The sequence below is a fragment of the Acanthochromis polyacanthus genome, chromosome 16 (assembly GCF_021347895.1).
Source record: "Acanthochromis polyacanthus isolate Apoly-LR-REF ecotype Palm Island chromosome 16, KAUST_Apoly_ChrSc, whole genome shotgun sequence".
Lineage (NCBI taxonomy): Eukaryota > Metazoa > Chordata > Actinopteri > Pomacentridae > Acanthochromis > Acanthochromis polyacanthus.
Window position 1 is genome coordinate 33,931,956 of NC_067128.1, and position 19,275 is coordinate 33,951,230.

General features: G+C 41.6%; 1 protein-coding gene across 4 annotated transcripts in view; it reads right to left on the reverse strand.

Moving 5' to 3' along the window:
• Positions 1 to 75: 75 nt before the first annotated feature.
• LOC110951777 (protein EFR3 homolog B) overlaps positions 76 to 19,275 on the reverse strand; it is a 39,572-nt gene continuing 20,372 nt past the window's right edge. For all 4 annotated transcript variants that reach the window (XM_022195011.2, XM_022195013.2, XM_022195010.2 and 1 more), the window contains exons 5-23: positions 19,033 to 19,154; positions 18,534 to 18,683; positions 15,473 to 15,607; positions 13,988 to 14,066; positions 13,404 to 13,539; positions 12,402 to 12,563; positions 12,098 to 12,209; positions 11,516 to 11,567; positions 8,952 to 9,124; positions 8,776 to 8,851; positions 8,373 to 8,534; positions 6,726 to 6,857; positions 6,571 to 6,638; positions 6,304 to 6,431; positions 5,539 to 5,630; positions 4,377 to 4,425; positions 2,740 to 2,846; positions 2,601 to 2,650; positions 76 to 2,492 (exon numbers count right to left, since the gene is read on the reverse strand). In XM_022195011.2, the coding sequence (XP_022050703.1) occupies positions 2,387 to 2,492; positions 2,601 to 2,650; positions 2,740 to 2,846; positions 4,377 to 4,425; positions 5,539 to 5,630; positions 6,304 to 6,431; positions 6,571 to 6,638; positions 6,726 to 6,857; positions 8,373 to 8,534; positions 8,776 to 8,851; positions 8,952 to 9,124; positions 11,516 to 11,567; positions 12,098 to 12,209; positions 12,402 to 12,563; positions 13,404 to 13,539; positions 13,988 to 14,066; positions 15,473 to 15,607; positions 18,534 to 18,683; positions 19,033 to 19,154 (2,091 nt within the window). In that variant the 3' untranslated portion in view covers positions 76 to 2,386. The remainder of the gene's footprint in view (positions 2,493 to 2,600; positions 2,651 to 2,739; positions 2,847 to 4,376; positions 4,426 to 5,538; positions 5,631 to 6,303; positions 6,432 to 6,570; positions 6,639 to 6,725; positions 6,858 to 8,372; positions 8,535 to 8,775; positions 8,852 to 8,951; positions 9,125 to 11,515; positions 11,568 to 12,097; positions 12,210 to 12,401; positions 12,564 to 13,403; positions 13,540 to 13,987; positions 14,067 to 15,472; positions 15,608 to 18,533; positions 18,684 to 19,032; positions 19,155 to 19,275) is intronic.

The window sequence follows — 19,275 nt, forward strand, 5'->3', positions numbered from 1 at the left end:
ATGTCTAATAAAGCATGATGACGCTCAGAGAGAGCCCAGTGTTCATCACTTACAAAATAAAGTCAGAGTCAGGTCTGGTCTTTCATGGTTACAGATAAATTTATTGTACAACACAGCAACGTCACTAGCATGCAAAGTCAGGTATGACACGCATAAGGCATTTCCTCCATGTAAAAGCTGCCTTTGTCACTAGGTTTTCCAGTTTTTAAAGTGCAAAGTTCACAGAATGAATAGATTTGACCTACAGCACTACATTGTAAACAGATCTATTAACCAGACATGTAATGACAAAAAAAGTACGTTTGGATTACCGTCAGTTAATATTACATTACACAATGCCATGATGACACGCGGACTGATAGATTTACAGGTCTTCACTGCCAAAGATCAAGATGCTCCAAAAGACAACTCTACAAGGTGTCACCGGAAGGTTTAGACAGCTGCACATTGCTCTTAAATAGCTTGTTCTTCGTTAACAACAACATGGCGGAAAGAGTCACTGGACGAAAAACTGTAAACCGTGTCTGAAGAAGTTTGGTCTTGGGTAACGATGATAAAACGCGCATCTGCAACAAAGACGCTCACTCACACACTGATGTAAAAGGGTAAACATGAAGAGACGATCCGATATGGTGGCATGTATGGACATAAATATGCATACACAGGACACAACGGTGTTAAAGAAAAATCAAAAAAGAAGAAGAAATCTAACAGATTGCAACACGTGACAATCAGAGACAAACCGGACGCCGTCGACATTGAACAAGATGGTCATAACACATGCCACGTCTGATGCAGCTCATCCACAGAAGCACAGGAGAAGAAGAGGAGAAGCGGTTGTCTCTTAAAAACGCCACAAAACTGAACCGTCACAGCAACCACAACAGCAGGTACAATTTCTTTTTTTTTGTTTTAATACGCACAAATGGATCTGCTACCTACAGTCGGACCGTGTCAGCCAGGCTCGTGCCAAATTATTGCCATTATACTTCTTTTTTTTTTTCTAAATATACCTGTATGTGCACACATGCGCACAAAATGGCTTATTTGAATCGTGCTGAGACAGATGCTTGGAAGCTGCTGCAGCAACAGCAGCGATATGGCAGAAAACCCAGCAGGACCGAGGATGAAATGGCAACAACACAGGCTTAGGACGAAACCTGTTTGACACCCTGTAACTAGGAATGAACTGGAAATTACCTAAAAACCAGTTTCTCTACTGAGAGTGTGACCAGATGGGCTTATTAATACTTCATGAGTGTGACCTTACTGGCCTTGGTATTATGCAAATTCCTGCTGTGGGCCGTTTGGACAGTTTGACTTCATGTGTTGCTGGTTACTAAGTGGAGATTTCTGGTTAGTACGTCGATTTCTCCCTCATCTATGGACACAACCAGTGCAGCGGCGGTCTAAAATTAGGATATACAGTATATATATGTACACACAAAACATCCCTAATCTGTACATCGGCTTAAAGATTTATATATTTCTCTGTATATACACATTTATATGGGAAGGAGAAAAATAAAGTATCATTAATTAATTTTCTAGTGTCTGATCTGGTAAACATTGCAGTAAACACTTGAGGAGTTTGTGACTGTGGCGCAGTGTGTGTGTAACGCTTCGATTAGCAGTCATCTTTTGGTTAAAACGGTTAAAAACAAAATAAATAGAATAAAAGTCAGCAGCAGGAGTTAAACGCCTGACAGTAAAAGAAGAAAGCACTTCTGGCTAACGCTAAGAAGGCAAAACGAAAGCGACGGTAAAGCATTGAACGTTGAAGACGGATGTCTAAAGAGCAACACGAGAGGCGGGACGAGGGAACTTCATATCTATGCATCAGTCAAACATTAAAATACAGAGTCAAGTAAATTAGAATGCTTCGGTTCCACATATACTCCTCCTGGCCATCGAGATCACCAAAAAAAAAAGCAGAAAACATCCAATAAGTGCGATTGTTTAGGCTAATTTTGAGATCAAATGTAGTATGGCACCCCGTAAGGGATAAACAAGTCAGAAAAATGCCCAAAATATTCAGTGCCGGCAGCCACTTCAGTCTAAAGTCAGTAAAATAAGGTTCAGTCTGATTTTTGTTGGCAATTTCTACTTTGAAAATCCAGCCAGTGGAGTTTCTACAGACGTCTAAGGTGAAGTGAATGACATAGGTTTGTCTTACTGCTGCATTTATTGACATTTGCCCGTCTCGTTTTGGCAAAGGGTAAAACTCTAACTAAATGGAGAAGTGGCTTGTTATTTAGTTGCAACTGAGTTTGTCCCACATGCACTGTGGTCGTTGGATTCCACGGTGGAGATGAGCGACGCCGTCCTCCTTAAATCCTTGTTTACAGGTCGAACCGCTCCATCAGGTCGACGTGGAGTTTGTGGTTCAGTACACACAAAGGTCGGGGAACTTCATCTCGTAAATGGGTACAGATCGACTCTGGTTTTGGCCGTAACCCGATGAAATGGTTCCGGACGGGCTGGGAGGGGGTCTAGACGGCGAGAGGAAGGAAAACAAAGCAATCGTTACCAGCGTGAGTCAAAGCCATCACGTCCGTCAGCCGTCTGAGTCAACGTCCACCTCCTGAAATAGCCCTTACCTGATTGTGATTTCAAAGATCTGATTTAGTTTGCTCTGCAGCAGTGTGGCCTAGAGGGGACCAAAGACGCAAAGAAAACATTAAATACAGGAAGAGGATTAGAAAAATAACAACAACAAGGTGAGTGTGTTTATTGTACCCTGGCACCGCAGTGGGCAGCTATCTCCTCGAAGGGGGCTTTCTGGAACTTCTCCACCACTTGTCTCCTCCGCTCCCTCTCCTGCTCCTCCATACCAACACTGTCCACTAGAGGGAGAAAGAAGCAGCTTTATGAGCCTTGTATCGAATGTGGGGTCAGCATTTGTCGCAACAACTGAAAGTCTTACCACTGATGAAGTACTCAGAGAGGAAGTACCAGAGTGTAAAATACTCTGTTAGTACAAGTCATGTATTTAAATGTATACTAGTGCAAAAGTACAAAAGCATGAGGATCAAAAATACAGTTCAAGTGCAAAAAGTAAAACTACTTCTTATGCAGAATGTATAATACTGGATTAAAATTACGGACGGTTCAGGGTCGTTCCAGAATTGGAGGACATTTTACGTCCCACCCATCAAATTTCAAGTAATCCAAAACACTAAAACATGCAGGTGTTGTGCAAATCTACTTGTCCTCGGACCAAATCTTAAAAAAAAAAAAACTAGAAGAAAAGAATGTTTGAAAATGTTTTTAAAATGCCAAGTAAGTCTGGAGTTCCCCCTAAGAAGACATTTTTCTCACTCTACCTCATATCATCAGGATCAGACTAATTCTTTGGACTGTTTTCCATCAGTCAGTTTGTCCTCTTGGTCAGCAGTAACAGCTAGCTAAATATCTAGCTTCTACTGCTGAGAAAAAGCTAGCATTAGCATGGATTAGCAACCCTGTTACTGTGATTAGAGTAGGGTTAGCAAACTACACACAAAACATGGAATAAAAATGGAACCATTGATGTGTAAGCTGAGCCAATCAAGCCTTTGATAGTTTATTACCTATTATTGATGAATATGGAGCAGAAAATTGTAAAAGAGAAGGTTTATTTTCAAACATTTTGGAGCCCAAATGTCCTCCAATCCTGGAATGACCCTTCAGTATGTTCAGTATTATAATACTGGATCTGGTAAAGAATATTTACCTACTTTATTTCTGCTGGGTGACTTACCATCATCTATAATATTCCAACATATTTAATTGTTGCTTATACACCCCCTGTCAAAAGTTTTGAGATGTGATCTAATTTATTTGAATGAGAAAGTGTCTCAAAACTTTTGACGGGTATACTTCAAGTTATGAAACCAAATTTGCAAAATAACTCCAACATTTTTACTTAACACTTGAGTAAATATATTTTGTACAATATCCCTTCCCACCACCACCTGAATGTTGTGGATTATTTCCTGTAACCATGTTTTAGCAGCTCATTTCTGTAGTAAGTAAAATGTATTTATATAGCATCTTTCACAGAGACAAAATCACAAAGTGCTTTACAACAATCATAAAAAAACCCAAATGATAAAGGAAAAAATAGTTAAAACAGGGGAACAACAGCGACAGCACAGTGCATCAAAAACAATAAATAAAATTTAAAAAAAATAACTGAATAAAGAGGCTATAGCTCAACCTAAAGCCTGACTCAATAAAAATGCTTTCAGCTGCCTCATTTTAATAAAGAGTTACCTAAACTGACATCCCACACTGTTGGCCCATTAATGCAAAAATAATTAATAATTTCACAAAACAAGCACAGCATCATCTCCATGAATAATTCCGACCAAACTGATGGAGAATGAACTTACCGATTGCATTTTTCAGGGTTTCAAACGTGATCTCCTCTGCTGGTGTCCTCTGTAGAACAAAAAAAACTCTGGTTAATCTTCCTTATAAAGAGCTGTTTGAGTTCTAGACCAGAGTGAAGGCCGGGATCTCTTGGGTTGTGAAATGATTTCCACAAACATTTTTTTTTTAAAAAATCATAAGAGAAAGCATATTTTAGTCATAATTATAACAAAACCTGTGAGTCTGCCTCTTCTACAGAAAAAATGTGTTCAGTACGACGATTTAGAAAAGAAGATTTTCCCCTTTTTCTCCTATTAAATTACTATTATGAAGGAAACATTACTCTCTTCCCCTGTACTCAGACATTTCCCTGCTGTTAGAAGACATTCCAGAAGATCATGCAGGCTGCATCTGTCGACTGCAGTCACCTCAAATTATCCGACAGGTTCTACCTTTAAACCCTCCTCCTGTTCACTTCTGATAAACTAAGGCTGTGAGCACGTTCAGACTGACTCTCTCTCTCTGTCACTCAGTCACTCAGACTCTGTCACTCAGTCACTCAGACTCTGTCACTCAGTCACTCAGACTCTGTCACTCAGTCACTCAGACTCTGTCACTCAGTCACTCAGACTCTGTCACTCAGTCACTCAGACTCTGTCACTCAGTCTCAGACTCTGTCACTCAGTCTCAGACTCTGTCACTCAGTCTCAGACTCTGTCACTCAGTCTCAGACTCTGTCACTCAGTCTCTCGGCCCTGAGAAAGGCAGACGCTGCATAAGAAGGTACACGAGAAGAAGACAACTGCTGTCCCTGGATGAGTCAAGATTACATATTGTTTCGTCTGACGTGCCTGAGCAGATAAGATGTCCTCATGTTAGGATGAAATCTAAACGTGGCTTTCCTCCCAACTTGATATAAGAGAATCCTCAGAATTGATGCTGCCAATGCTCACATCAATGTGCTGTTTTGTTCTATCAGTAAACCTTTTTCTCAACCTAAGACACCTGAGTCTCTAGAGGGTCTCTGCTCCTCATCTTCTCTCAACATCGCAGAATTTCCACAACAACTATAAAGTAATATACTAGCTGTAAGGCTGCTGTGTTTTGTGTGTGTAGTTGTTTTGCCTGCGTGTCCCCTGCTCTACACCATGACTCTGTTGCAGATACGTAATTTTCTTTTACCTCCTCTTTCTCTGGACTGTTTCGGGACTCGACTTCCACCTGCAGTGAGATCGTCTCCCCGATGCTCTTCCTCTTGGACAGACGGTCCTCGTCTAGAAGCAGAGCACAGACATTTCTCTTTTGATGCATTTATTTTTACTGTCCAGACTATAAGCCTACTTTTTTCTCACGTTTTGAACTCTGCGGCTTACACAACAATGCGGCTAATGCTTCATGCCATCAACGCGTTTAGCCTCGTCACATCAGACCAGTGAAATTACCGAACAGGTCACAGTGGACCAATGACACTGTCTGAATTAAATCAAACACTAAACTCTTCACATCAGTCATTGTGGCTTCATGCACACACCCTCATCATGGAAAACACACGAAGAAATGCATGAAAAAAGCATCGATCTGTCTGTCGAAGAAGGAAATAGAGCTGCTGCACGTAAGCTTGGCATCAATAAATCGATGGTGAGACACTGGAGTCAGCAGCATGAACTGACTCAATGTGTGTTACTGCCGTGTTACAGGTACTGTTTGGGAAAAAGCATTTAAGTACAAGTTTCAAAAAATCTTTGTGTAAATATCTCACGTTACAACGTGGACACCTGCGGCTTATAGACACGTGCGGCTTCTTTGTGTACAAAATGTTCTTTCTTTTTAAATTTAGTGGGTGCAGCTTATATTCAGATGCGCTCAATAGTCCAGAAATTATGGTACAAGATGTTAATGGTTTGTAAATTCATGTAGAAGTTCCAGAGAAGTGGTTCAGCTCCTCACCGGTGTACTGCGGGACGTAAGGCGTAGCCAGTCTGTCTGTGTTGTAACCACTTCCTCCGAGGACCTCAGTGATCTTTGACTGCAGGAACAAAACGTCACCTTCCACCTTCTCCGGTGAAGACGGCAGCCTGAGAGTAAAGACAGAACCCTGAGTCTTTCTCATGAAGCAGACGGCAGTAATTTACTGCCAGCATGTTGCGTTTAAATCTCAAATCTAACACTGGTGTGCTTTGGGAGGAAGGTGGATCGTATGAGGCTTTTACGTACTTGGGATTATCAACGAACACATCCTCAGGCAAAAGGTAAGGATTTTCTTTCTGTCTCACCTCAATTACCTGAAGGGCAGAGAAAAAGGGGGTAGTTTATCAGCAGGACGTATTCAAACACACACTCTGTTGACACAAAGAAGCCCGGAGCCACACCTCGTGTATGTGCTGGCAGAAGGCTGGGACGGTGGTGAGCTGGCAGATCAGGTTGAGGTAGGCGGCGGCGAGGGCATGAACAGCACAGCGGTTAAAGACAGGCAGACCCTCATCGGTGGACAGAGCCAGGTCCTGTACACGATACAGAGAGACATCAGCAAAGATAACTGGACTGTAAAGCATCCACTCACTCCCTACTCACTATCTAGAGAGCACTAAACAGTCAACTATGTAGAGAACTGTTGATGGAGTAACATTTTGGACACAACTCCAGCTATTAATCACAGCGCTCTCCAGCCGTAACCAGTCAATTTTTATTTATTACATGGCTAATAAACGAGTAAAATCAAATCAGCAATACTGCCTAAATGAGATATTACTTAACTTTTAATGAGAAGTTTTCAAGCTCTCATTCATCCTATACGGACCCATAATCACTAAATTATGAGGGGATTTTAATTTAATGGGATGCTTCTTTTTTAACCGGCGCAGCTTTTCTAGTGTTTACGGCGTTTATCAGATCAGAGGCTGAACTATGAAGACAGTTTAACAAAGTCAGACTTTCTTTGTATGAGTCGACTCAACAAAAACTAAAACTTCAGTCAGAGTTAACAGGTATGAAGGTGGCTTTCAGCTTTCTTTGTTAACTTTCTGCTTCAAACTCGTGACACAAACAGCAGCGTTTAACCATCATTTGACTCGTTTTCTACACAAAATGAACCGATGGCTTTCAGCTGCTTCAGTCACCAGGTTGTTTTAATGGAGAACAATGAGGAATATAAACATTTATGACAGTAAAAAGCTGCGACTGGAAATTATACAAGACGGGAATGCAGGTAGGGAACTGCTATACATGCGTTATGCATTTCTTTTACCGATCAATGCAGCTGATTACTGATAACAGACGGCTGCACAATAAAACTATCAAACTTCATTCATTCAAACATGATGTTGCGTTGAAGTGCATGTAGGTCTGACACCGTCTCATAATGAAGGAAATCACTTTCATTTGTGGCCAAATCAAAGGGAAACTAAAACTTCCGACTGAATATTCTCTGTAATAAATATTAACTGATCAGTTTTCTTATTTGTCTATCAGCAGCAGTTTAAACAGAACAAACATAAAAACAGATTTATGAGATTTCTGCATCACCAGCTTATGGCTTTGAGTTTTAGTTGAATAACCCTGTACTATAGTATATATGTACAACACACTGCAGATGTTTAATTGCCAGAATATTCGATAAACGCTTGATAACTAAAATAATCCATAGCTGCAGCCCTATTAGTGATCACCAGCTGTGCACTATTTTTCATGCTGCATTGTGGGATACTTTGAGGGTGTAACATTTCAGGAAGCGGTACAAAACGGCAAACAAACCACATAGAGCACTATTTATGGTATAATAAGTGATATCGGACACAGCCCCATCTGTGTTTTTATTACTTTTTAAATTAAACTATCATACTATGAAACTGTCTCAGTTAATATCTGCTAAAAAAAAAAAAAAAAAAAAGAGAATTACTGTTATGTTGACATTTTCTTACAAAATGCTATTAGATAAGAGCAGCTGGGGAGTAAGGGGAGATTTTCTGTCTGAACTGAATAATAAAATGACTCGTGATTACAGGCATGTGCCGTCGTACCTGCAAGGCCAGTGCCAGGCGAATGAGGTCCACCACCACCTCTTCGTTGGCCAGCTCCACGCTCAGAAGCCCCAACAGAGCGAAGAGGGTTTCATAGTGCTGCCGTCCGCTGCTCGGCTCCTTACAGCCCAAGTAGATGTGTCGGTACAGCTGCTGGCCGTGCTGAGTGGATGATGTGTAGGGAGAAAAATGATGAGCGGCAGAGAGACGGTTACACTGCAAGTCTGAATATTAATTTGTGCAAAGTAAAAACAGCTTAATGAGGATTTGCATAATGTTGCCCAAACTAAGCGCTACATTAGTTGGCACAAGCAAGTCAACTGTTGTTTTGTAAATGATTATCTGTTTAATAATGTGTATGAGAGCATCTGTAAAGTAGGAGAAACTGTAGATAAATGCGTACCTTTTTCATGAATAAATTGTCCTGTCTGGAGCACTTGTCGACTTTGAGTTTCAGCACAGAGATGTCGGAAATGATGCTGCACAGAAAGAAGGCCGAAGAGACACAAGCTGTTAACGCCAAGTTCCAAAACACGACGACTTCAGCCCGACCACGTTCCTGCAAACACGACCACGCACCTTATGTTGGAGAACTTGGGCCTGTTGTCGTGTCTGTCAATGAGACTGAGAAGAATCTGGAGCACCAGCAGTCGAACCTCTGGATCCTCGGTGAGAGAGAAGGACAGCAGCGGCTCCAAGAAAGAGCTGGGCAGCGCCGTCAGCATGTTGGTCGTCTGGAAACCCGCCGTCACCTACAAGATTGACGAGCAAAAGTCATTTACACCACTGTTCAGAAGTCTGGGATCACTTAGAAATGTTCTTGTTTTTGAAAGAAAAGAAGTTTTATTTCCCAGTGAAGACAATAATAAATAAATCAGAAATCCAGTGTAGATATTGTTATTGTGCTAAATGACTATTCTAGCTGGAAACAGCTGATTTTTAATGGAATATCTCCATAGGGGTACAGAGGAACATTTCCAGCAACCATCACTCCTGTGTTCTAATGCTACATTGTGTTAGCTAATGGTGCTGAAAGGCTCATTGATGATTAGAAAACCCTTGAGCAGTTATGTTAGCACATGGATAAAAGTGTTAGTTTTCATGGAAAACATGAAATAGTCTGAGTGACCCCAAACTTTTAAACAGTTGTGTAAATATAGAGTGATAATAATGAAGGTTAAATTTAGCCACTTTTGCTTCTTTATTAAGGTGTACCGGTCTTTTAATGCTAATTCAGCAATGAAAAACACTCAAACACATTTACACACTTAGATAAAAGCAAATGAGAATAAAAGGGTAATCTTGCATCTTTGCACATTAAATAAAGGAAAATGTGAAGTCAGACTGCAACTTTTTTGCTGCTTGATGTAAAAATAAAAAAAATTTCCATCACTAATCTTCAAGAAGTCTGTCTGAAAGGACACCATTAGTGCTGATTTGAGGCTTTTTGGAGCTTATATGCAAGATAAACTCCACGTGGCTACAAAAAGAAATTAGTTTTTTGGCAATATTTAAGCAATAGGTAGGTGACTTTGATGAAAATCAGATATATGAGCAATGAAAGATGAAACAAAAACATATTTTGTTGTTTGTAGTTGCATTGTTGGCTGTTTTATCTGTATTTGCTATTTTCCAATCTCTCTGTGATGAGTTTGTCTCTGACTTTATATTAAAAAACAAAAGAATTCGGTTATTTTTTGTGACTTTTTGGTCTAACTGGTGCTTTTATGTCTCTCTTTCATAATTTTAGAAGGTTTGTGGAGGTTTTCCGGCATTTTTATTTTCATTTATTTTTCTATTATTTGGTATGTGCAGTATGTTCATGTGGTTAAGATAATCTGTTGAAAGGTTATTGGATGATTAGAAAACCGTTGTGCAGTTACATTGCAGGAATTGTCTGGGTGACCCCAAACTTTTGTATGTTTTTAAAATGTTTTACATGCAAAGAGGAATCAAGCTGAACTGAGCTCGGACTAATTTTTGGTCTTACTGATGTGTGAGCTGAAAATCATTTTTAAACACATTTTTTCCACACACTGAAGTGAAAATTCTACTGTGCCAATGTGATAAATAATTTTTCTACAACACAATGTGAGTGACGGTTTAATTATCAACTATCAGTGTGCAAAACATTCAGGTGGCGGATTTCCACTTTTAACCAGCGCTGATTGTTGCTACTGCTGGTTAAAGCAACAAAGTTCTATGACTGAACTTAAATAAATGAATTTTACTGCTGTCTGGTTTGCGCTTCTTTGCAAGTCTGTGGGGTTTTGGCAGGTTCTAAACAAAACAGAAGACATCAAAACTGTGAAATAACACTAATAGGCTCGTACAGCGGCAAGACAGCAGAAACTAAATGAAACGTTTTCCATAGTTTAGATTCTGCAAAGCAGCTGCTGTTTGGCTTCATGACAGCTCTGCACATTACTGGAAATATTCGAAGCAGCTTCATGCTGTCATCACCTGGAATCGCTTCCAGTTAACAGGTCTGTGCTGTCATAAATGAAATGGTGGAAAACCTGTCCTTCTTGATGTATTTGTCAGTTGTGTTGTGCTGAAGTAGGGTCGCTATAAACCAACACTACCTGAGCCTCATGTCTGACTGCTCCTGGGCCTACACTGGTAATGTAGATGGATGACTAACTTTCATAAGCAATTATATACCATTTATAAAAACATTACATCACTAGAAAAACAGCCGTGTTGCACAAACATTCCTCAGCGGACGGAAAGAACACGTGAAGCCATGCAGAGAAATGAAAATACAAAAAAACTCCACGACTGCCAGAGCACAGCCAAAAAAAATGACAGTGTGCACAAAAATATTTTTTCAGTGACCGATGTGCTGCGATAAAGTTTGATGGAGTACAGCTATTGAGAAATGAAGTGTCATTGTGACAGGCTGTGCTGGTGTTACTTATTGAGCCTCCTCTTGCAGTACGAAGATCAACATTTGGACATAAACTCCACTGTACTACATCATCTCCACTGATGGATGGTGACGCTCTCGTTTCCTCATTCTCACCATCTGTGCCCATCTTGGTCCCTGCCGCTTTTGTTTTACTTCATATTTTTATGCATTAAAAAAGGAAATCGGCTCTTCGTGGGAACATTTCGGAATTCAAACGAGAATTCAAACTTACCTGAACCAAAGACTTGAGCAACATAATCTGAATCATCCTGGTACCTTCAGGCCTGGGAAAGAAAAACAAATTAAACCCACCAAGACTCAAGTCTGAACATTTATTTACACACTGTGACACCAGCTAAATGCATGTACACTACCGTTCAAAAGTTTGGGGTCACTTAGAAATGTCCACATTTTTGGAATAAAAGCAGTTTGTTTTTCAATGAAGATAACAATAAATGAATGATAAACCCAGTGTAGACATTGTTAATGTGGTAAATGACTATTCTAGCTGGAAACGGCTGATTTTTAATGGAATATCTCCATAGGGGTACAGAGGAACATTTCCAGCAACCATCACTCCTGTGTTCTAATGCTACATTGTGTTATCTAATGCTGTTGAAAGGCTCATTGATGATTACAAAACCCTTGTGCAGTTATGTTAGCACATGGATAAAAGTGTGAGTTTTCATGGAAAACATGAAATTCTCTTGAATGACCCTGAACTTTTTATTGTTAGTGTACAGCTGTCCTAGGAAAAGTTTGTGTAATCGTATCAGATCGTTTGTGGATGGTGTGAGATTTGAGAGTGACGTACCCAGAGCCTGTGGAGGGCAGAGCCAGGTGCACTCCAGGGACTGGGATCTTTCCCATGATGAAGAGCATGACCTCTGACCTCTGGTAGGTCGGTAGAGTGTTGGCAAATGAGCCTGAAAGACACAGAAACAGATCAGACGGATAAAGGAAGAGGATAACAAAGACATGTGAAAGAAGACCTAAATAAATCCCAAGCACATGGACACAGTTAAGGTAAACATAAGCACCTAGCCACCCTCCTACACACTCCCTCACATTCACACAAAGACAGAAACACAAAACAAACACACTGCTTACAGACTCACCAATGGTTCTAATGACTGCCTCCTGCAGCTGTCTCTCCTCGTGAGCTTTGATGATTTTGGTGCCGATGTTGGTGCTGCCGTCGTATGAGCCGGTCAGCTCGTAGTCTACGCTCAGACGGAGCTGCCGCAGCAGCGTATTGAACACCTCCAACACTGTAGGACCTGCAAACATACAGAGAACAATCCAGAGATCATTTCACTCCAAATACAACTCTTCTGATGCAGTCTGTTTGAAACCGTTTACAATTTCCCAGCCCCAGCAGCAGAGGGCATACCACCCACTCAGGACCAGCAGGACAGAGGTGGAGAGAGCAGAGAGCTTCCAGTACCTGGGTGTTAACATCATGTAGGACCTGATGTGGTTCTATCACATCAACACCCTGGTGAAGAAAGCTCCACAGCGTCTCCATCACCTCAGACACCTGAGGGACATGAAGCTCCCTCTCAAGGTGCTCAGAAACTTCTCCACCTGCACCATTGGGAGTGTTTTGGCTGGGAGTATCACCACCTGGAGGGGCAGCAGCACCCAGCAGGACTTCTTGGCCCTGAGGAGGGTGGTCTGCTCGGCTGAGAACCAGCAGAACCAACCTCCCCGACCTGCAGGACATTTACAGCAAATGATGCAGGTTAAAGGCCAGGAAGCTTGTGGGTGAGTCCAGCCACAGACTGTCCTCTCTGCTGCCGTCAGGGCGGCGTTAAACACAGAGAGGATGAGGAGGAACTTCTTCCCACTGACTGTCTGCCTGCTGAACCTGAAACAGTAGACTCAATAGATAATCAAACCTGTTTAATATCCTGTTCACTTTTCGACTTGTATATTTACACTACTATCTAACACTTTGATTTATTTATCTTCTTTCTTTATACCTATTCTTCTTTGTCTCATTATTATTGTTTCAGTATGGAAAAGGTGCTCAGTACATTTCATTGCACATTATCCTGTGCATAATTGTGTTTGTGGTTAAAAAAAAGGTCTTGAATTCTTGTGTGCATGTAACTCGCCTACGGAGCCACTGGCAGCAATGGCAGCCGCTTCCAGCAGGACTTCCACTATCCCAGCTCGCACTGTGGCCGAGTTCTTGCTGTTAGCGTCCAGGTGGCCGAGAAGTTGCTGGATTACCAAGTGAGAGTGTTGGGACTGGAAATAAGCAGAGGAGGAATGACTGAGTACAAACAAAAAGAGAAAAAAGTGGTAACAACTTGGTAATTATAGTAAACCATTCCACCAGGGAGCTAACACCAGAGGTTGGAGATGAAGCACTTGACTGACTTGCATTTTTCATTTAAGACCAAAATCCACCACAGCTGTGAGGAGGACGCTCGGTGCTCGAAGGAAAGTGGAAGCATTTCTAATTTTCTGAACTATATTTGGCAGTAAATCAGTGGGAGCTCCATGAATATTGGAGCATGTTTGTACTCTGCATCCCCACGATGTCGAGCAACCACTTACAGAGAGAAAAACACGGTGCTATGTAAATTACACATAACGTCTGAGGATTTCATTTGCATCTGGAGATGAGAAGAGTGAAAGGGAGCGAAAACGGAGTGAGGAAAGGTTGTGAATATGCAGGCGCTGTATCACTGACCTGGATGGAGTACATGATGATTTTGAAGCACCGCACAGCGAAGGTCTTTCCCTCCCATAGAGAGTGGTTATCTAAGTGCCTGGGGAACGCAAACAGAAGGGGGGAGGCAGGGAGGACACAGACGATGTCATTATACAGCACCAGGAGGGAGTCAGGCATGGAGTCCTTCTGCATTTACGAATGATTTAAGAGCCAAGGAGAGTTACTTATGAGACAAAAGACGGAATCTTGCTGCAGTATTTACAGTCTATAATCAATATCCAAACACTTTTGAGCATTTATATTGATCGAAAGTTGTGAAAAGTGCAATAACATGGCCGTAAAACCCCAATCAATGCCAATGATCAGGACTGCAACACCCCACAAACAGCTGGTTGAGAAGAAGGTAAAGAAGGTGGGCCGAGGATAGAGGGAGATAAATTACTGAAGCACAAAACAGACAGAACCTGAGACAGTGACGGATGGGCAGGACCTGGTTTCACACAGAACATGACTACAGAGATGAATTAAAGGGAGAATTTAAAATGGATGGATCAAGGACGTTCAAACAAAAAATACATTAAAGATATGACTGCACAGGGAAATGGTGAGAAGAAATACATCAACAAAGGCGATTCAGAAGTTGCTGAAACAACCCATGCATTTTTAAAATGCTTCCCAGAAAACTACTGGCTAGAGAATTTGCTTGTCAATACACTGCAGCTGTAAAACCAACATATTTTTGCAGGTTAAATGTAGAAGAATCACCTGAAACATCAGCACTAATTAGCAAATCCTATCTGCTGTATCATTCAGCATATCCGTTAGTTCACCGAGCTTCGACTGAGCATTTTAGCTACCACCTCCACCATCTGTACTCAAAACAACACGGCAGGAATAAGCACATAGTGCAGCTGAGATGCAGGAAATTAAGCCAAAGGAGAGAAAAGATAGATGGACAGATAAAAGAACTAAGAGAGGTAGAGGCACACAGGCACATGCAGTGAAAGGAAAAGGCTGAGGCAGATAAAACGCTGCATTCCCAAAGGAACAGTAAAGGTGGACTGATTTAAATAAGGAGACAGAAGAGGAGAAACAAACAGCACTCAGAGAAACAGATTCGAAGAGAATCAAGTTAAAATAATAACAGAAATCGGATCAATGCAGTGAAAAAGCGGGAAAGTCTGCAATATCTTTCTAAAAAAGAACTACAACTTCAGTTAAATTTCAACGTAGCCGGGCGAAACTCGACATAAATACAGTAATAGACTCTCTTCTGCAAATCAAGCGCTCACATGTGGTCAACAGCAACTACATAACCTTGCATTGACCTTGTCGTGGCCCCGAGTGCCAATCAGAGTGAAGACAAAAACGCTGCACCAGAGCTCTGAGAAGCAGCCTTCCTTCAGGTCTAGTCGATATGTCAAAAACAACAACTGCATCAGGGAGCACATCACGAGTGGAGCACAGATCTCATAAATAAAAGAGTTTGCGGGGGCGTCTCACATCAGCACGGGCGTGACGGCGTTCTTGATGTTGCCATAGGCGGCTCGTCCCAGCAGCTCCCTGAAGCAGCGCTCCGTCAGCTCCACCGGGCTCTCCTTCTCCTTCTCCGATGCCTGCAGCGGAGAGGGCGAGCGGCTGGTGGGGAGCGATGCAGGTGAGGAAGCAGAAATAAAAAAGGAGAGGAGAGCAAAGAGCGGGGAGGAGGCGAGGAGAGGGAGGCGAATTGGGGAGGGTGTAGACGGCGAGAGAGAAAACAGAGACAAGAAACAAGAGTATGAAATCAATTTGACTCAATATTATTTCCACAAAGGCTCTATTTCTTGCACTAAAACACTCTGTGAAACGCTGTATCACTGCAGCATTTGTTCCTCAAGTGACTTTACCCTCTGCAGTGAAAATGAAGTGTCGTGCGTGCAAACATCAGTGCATTGCACATGTGTTATGACCACGGAGGGTATGCCTGTGTCTAAATGTGTGTTAGTGTATGTGGCCACTCACACTGCGTCCAGCTCTAGTCTTTCTTTGTTCTCATGCATACTTTAAAACATCCACCATACCTCTATCTTGGTCATGGCTAGCCTCGGGTAGTCCTCCGATGATGGCATTATTTATTAACAGCCTAATTTCTTTCATCCTGTCTGCTGCTGCCGTGGAGGAAATGTGAATTCCGGCCTCTCAACTCCAAAAACAGCAAAATCGGGAATAATGCGATGGACTGAATATACCGGGTTAACTCAGGACAAAAAAACAAGCTTCTTAAATCTAATATTTTCTCAGTGCCGCAGAGAAAAAACTCTGCAATAGTTGAGGTCTGAACTCCACTTCTAATGATTTGAAACCTCCCAATCTTTCATCAGTCTAGTCACAGATGTTGTTTTTGTGTCTATATAAAAAAAAAGAGAGAAAAAGAATTGCTTGGGATAAACAAACTCTTTGCCAGCACCTACATGACATTTAAAACAATCACGATGCTACTCGTCCTTCAAGTAGAACACATAAAAGTGAGTCCACTGAAGCTGCTGTTATCTCCAGAAACAAACTTTCTACAGAAGTCTGATGGTCGAGTAAAGTTGACATTTAAAGGAGTTGTGCGAGGGGATTAATGTGAAGTAATTAGACTCTGTGGGTAATGACAGGCTAGGCTCGGTGAGGAGGAGATGAGGAAGCACAGCAGGGGGAGGCCTCCAGACGCACACAGAGCAGAGGGAAGCTGAGATGGAAATGTGACTCTGCTGGATTGCGTCCGTCTGTCCCCTCTCTTTCAATAACCTCCCTGTTTCCATCGCTCTAATTTCTATTATCTATCCACAACCCAATCTCCTGACTTTCTGATTGCCGCCCTCCCCATTTGCTCCCATAACCTTCAGATCTCAGCAGTGACGTCAAAGCGACTTTCAGCCTGTGGAATTCTGCCAGGAGAGGGAGGCTGCAGACTCGCCCGCACGCTGGCATCCTTTAGCTCTCGGTGTTTGTAAGCTTTTATTCTCCACCCATTGCGCTATTTCTGTTCATGTTTCCCACTTTCAAGCTCTCCTCTTTTCTCCTTGATTTTTTTTCCTCCATGCGTTCTGGTTTCTTTGCTCTTGTTCTGCTGCTGGTGGGTTTAGAGACGGCCATAAGGCGACCAGAGCTGTCAGCGGGTTCGCTCAGTGATGACAATGATGATGAATGACATAGGTGACGGCTGCCTGGACCGCCAGGACAAATATGGCCGAACGTTCGACAGACAGCAGCAGTTGGCTGCAGCATCAGGGCTCTGGACTGTGCAACTGAGGCATGGCGGGTCGACGCTGGCCAGTTTCGGGTCATTAACTTCCTCCACACATTTTAGATGGCACTATTTGAGCAGTTTTGTGACCATTATAAACACATAAAAATGATCCAACGTCATATAAGAGGCAAAATAACACAGATATATGTGTGTTTTGGCAACAGACATTTTCGTCCTTGGATTCATTATTGAACAGACTTCATGGAGTGTGAAATATAACAATAAATTTAACTTCTGACAGGGGTGTGCTGAAATGCAAGCTGACACGTTACAGTGCTCGCAGGGAGAAGGTCCTTGGACAAATTAAACCAAGTTATAGCTTCCTGTTGGAGCACATCAGCGAGTTCACAGAAAACATCAAGGAAAGAACGCCATCCCCACGACAGAGCACGGGTAATGTGTGCTGCCTCTGACACAGGGAGACATGAATCTTTAAAGAGTACAATGAAAAAAGTCTGAAAACGTGGCTTCTCTAATAGAAAAATGATTCAAAACATGCATCATAAAAGCACCAATTTGGTGAAATTTGTCAGTAATAATTCAAAATGTCAAAAGGACAAAAAAAATAGATTGAACCAACTCAAAACTCATCCAAAATGACTTTTAAATTGACTTGAAATGTATGAAAAATTGCAAAACAATTTGCCCAAAATATATCAAAAACTGTCAAAGTGACTCTAAATGTCCAAAACGAGAGCGAAATTGTCCAAAATAAGTCAAAACTTGTCCAGGATTTCTCATAGTTTTGTTGGAAATGAATTAAAGCCTGCAAAACTACTTCAAATCTGTCCAAAATGACTTAAAATGTGTCAAAAATGATCCAGAATTTGAAAAAACCAAACAAAAAAAACAAAACAAAGCTGTTAAAAATGTTCAGAAATGACTCAACATTTTTCCACAACGGTTAAAATTTGTCAAACAAATTTATTAAAATTGTCCTAGACAACTCAAAATTAGTCGAAAATGATTCAAAATGTATTTAATGAGTTAAAAAAACTTGTGGAGAATTGGACTATTCTGAAGCTTGATCTAAATCCAACTGAACGTCTACAGAAAGCTTTCAGCAGGGAGGAGTTTGTTGAAGAGTATTGGGCCAAACCAACATATGAGAAGTCTCATTTGGTTTTAGTGACGGTTTCCTGAAAAGGATGTGTTGCAAAACTTCACGTCAGGTGTCCAAATGCTCCAACAAAACGCTGCAACATGTTTGTTCTATCACATGAAAACCCAACCTCATCTACAAACAGCAAGAACTAGACTCCAGTCAGTTAGCATTTTGCGAGCGCTCACCTCTCCGTACGTTCTCCGCTCTGCAGGTTGAAAAGCAGAGAGGGGACAATCTTGTCCATGTGCTGAGGGTCCCAGATGTTGGCCTGCAGCTCGTCGTTCACCGTCTTCCTCACCACGCCCTGCAGACCCTTGATACCTGCCATGCGAATCCTGGAGGAAACAATCACACTCTCAGACATCAGAAAGCATTTGCCTGATAACTCGTACTATAAACAGACGGCTATATTTAGAAAATCATATTTTTATCCAGCTTTTGGACCATCCACGCTTTGTGTTTCTATTTTTTCATGCCACGAAAATATATTTCACTCGTCAAAGGTGCCACTTTATCTATTTTCAGCGAATTAAGATGACAAGATCTTTTGAAAAGGTTTTCTAAAAGCAATGTCCAGAGGCAGCGGTAGTCTAAAAAAAAAAAAGAAGCACTTCCTAAGTAGTCTAAAAATGGCAGTTACTTAATAATCCTGTCTCCGGTGCAATCAAGCATCTGTCCACTTACTTGGTGCGGATGTCGGGGTCCTCGTAGCTTGAATGGCACATCTCACTGAAGCGTGACACAAAGAAGTCATAGCTGCGGTGGTACGACGGCGTATCCTCTTCTATGTTGGCAAACTTTACAAACTGATGATGGAAGAAGAGGGACGGAAACAGCAGTAAATCCTCAAGTTTGGTAGCCTGCCAGGACCTGTTCTTACATTTTTACATACTGTAGTGCAATTTTTTGGAGTATTTTTATTTGCTT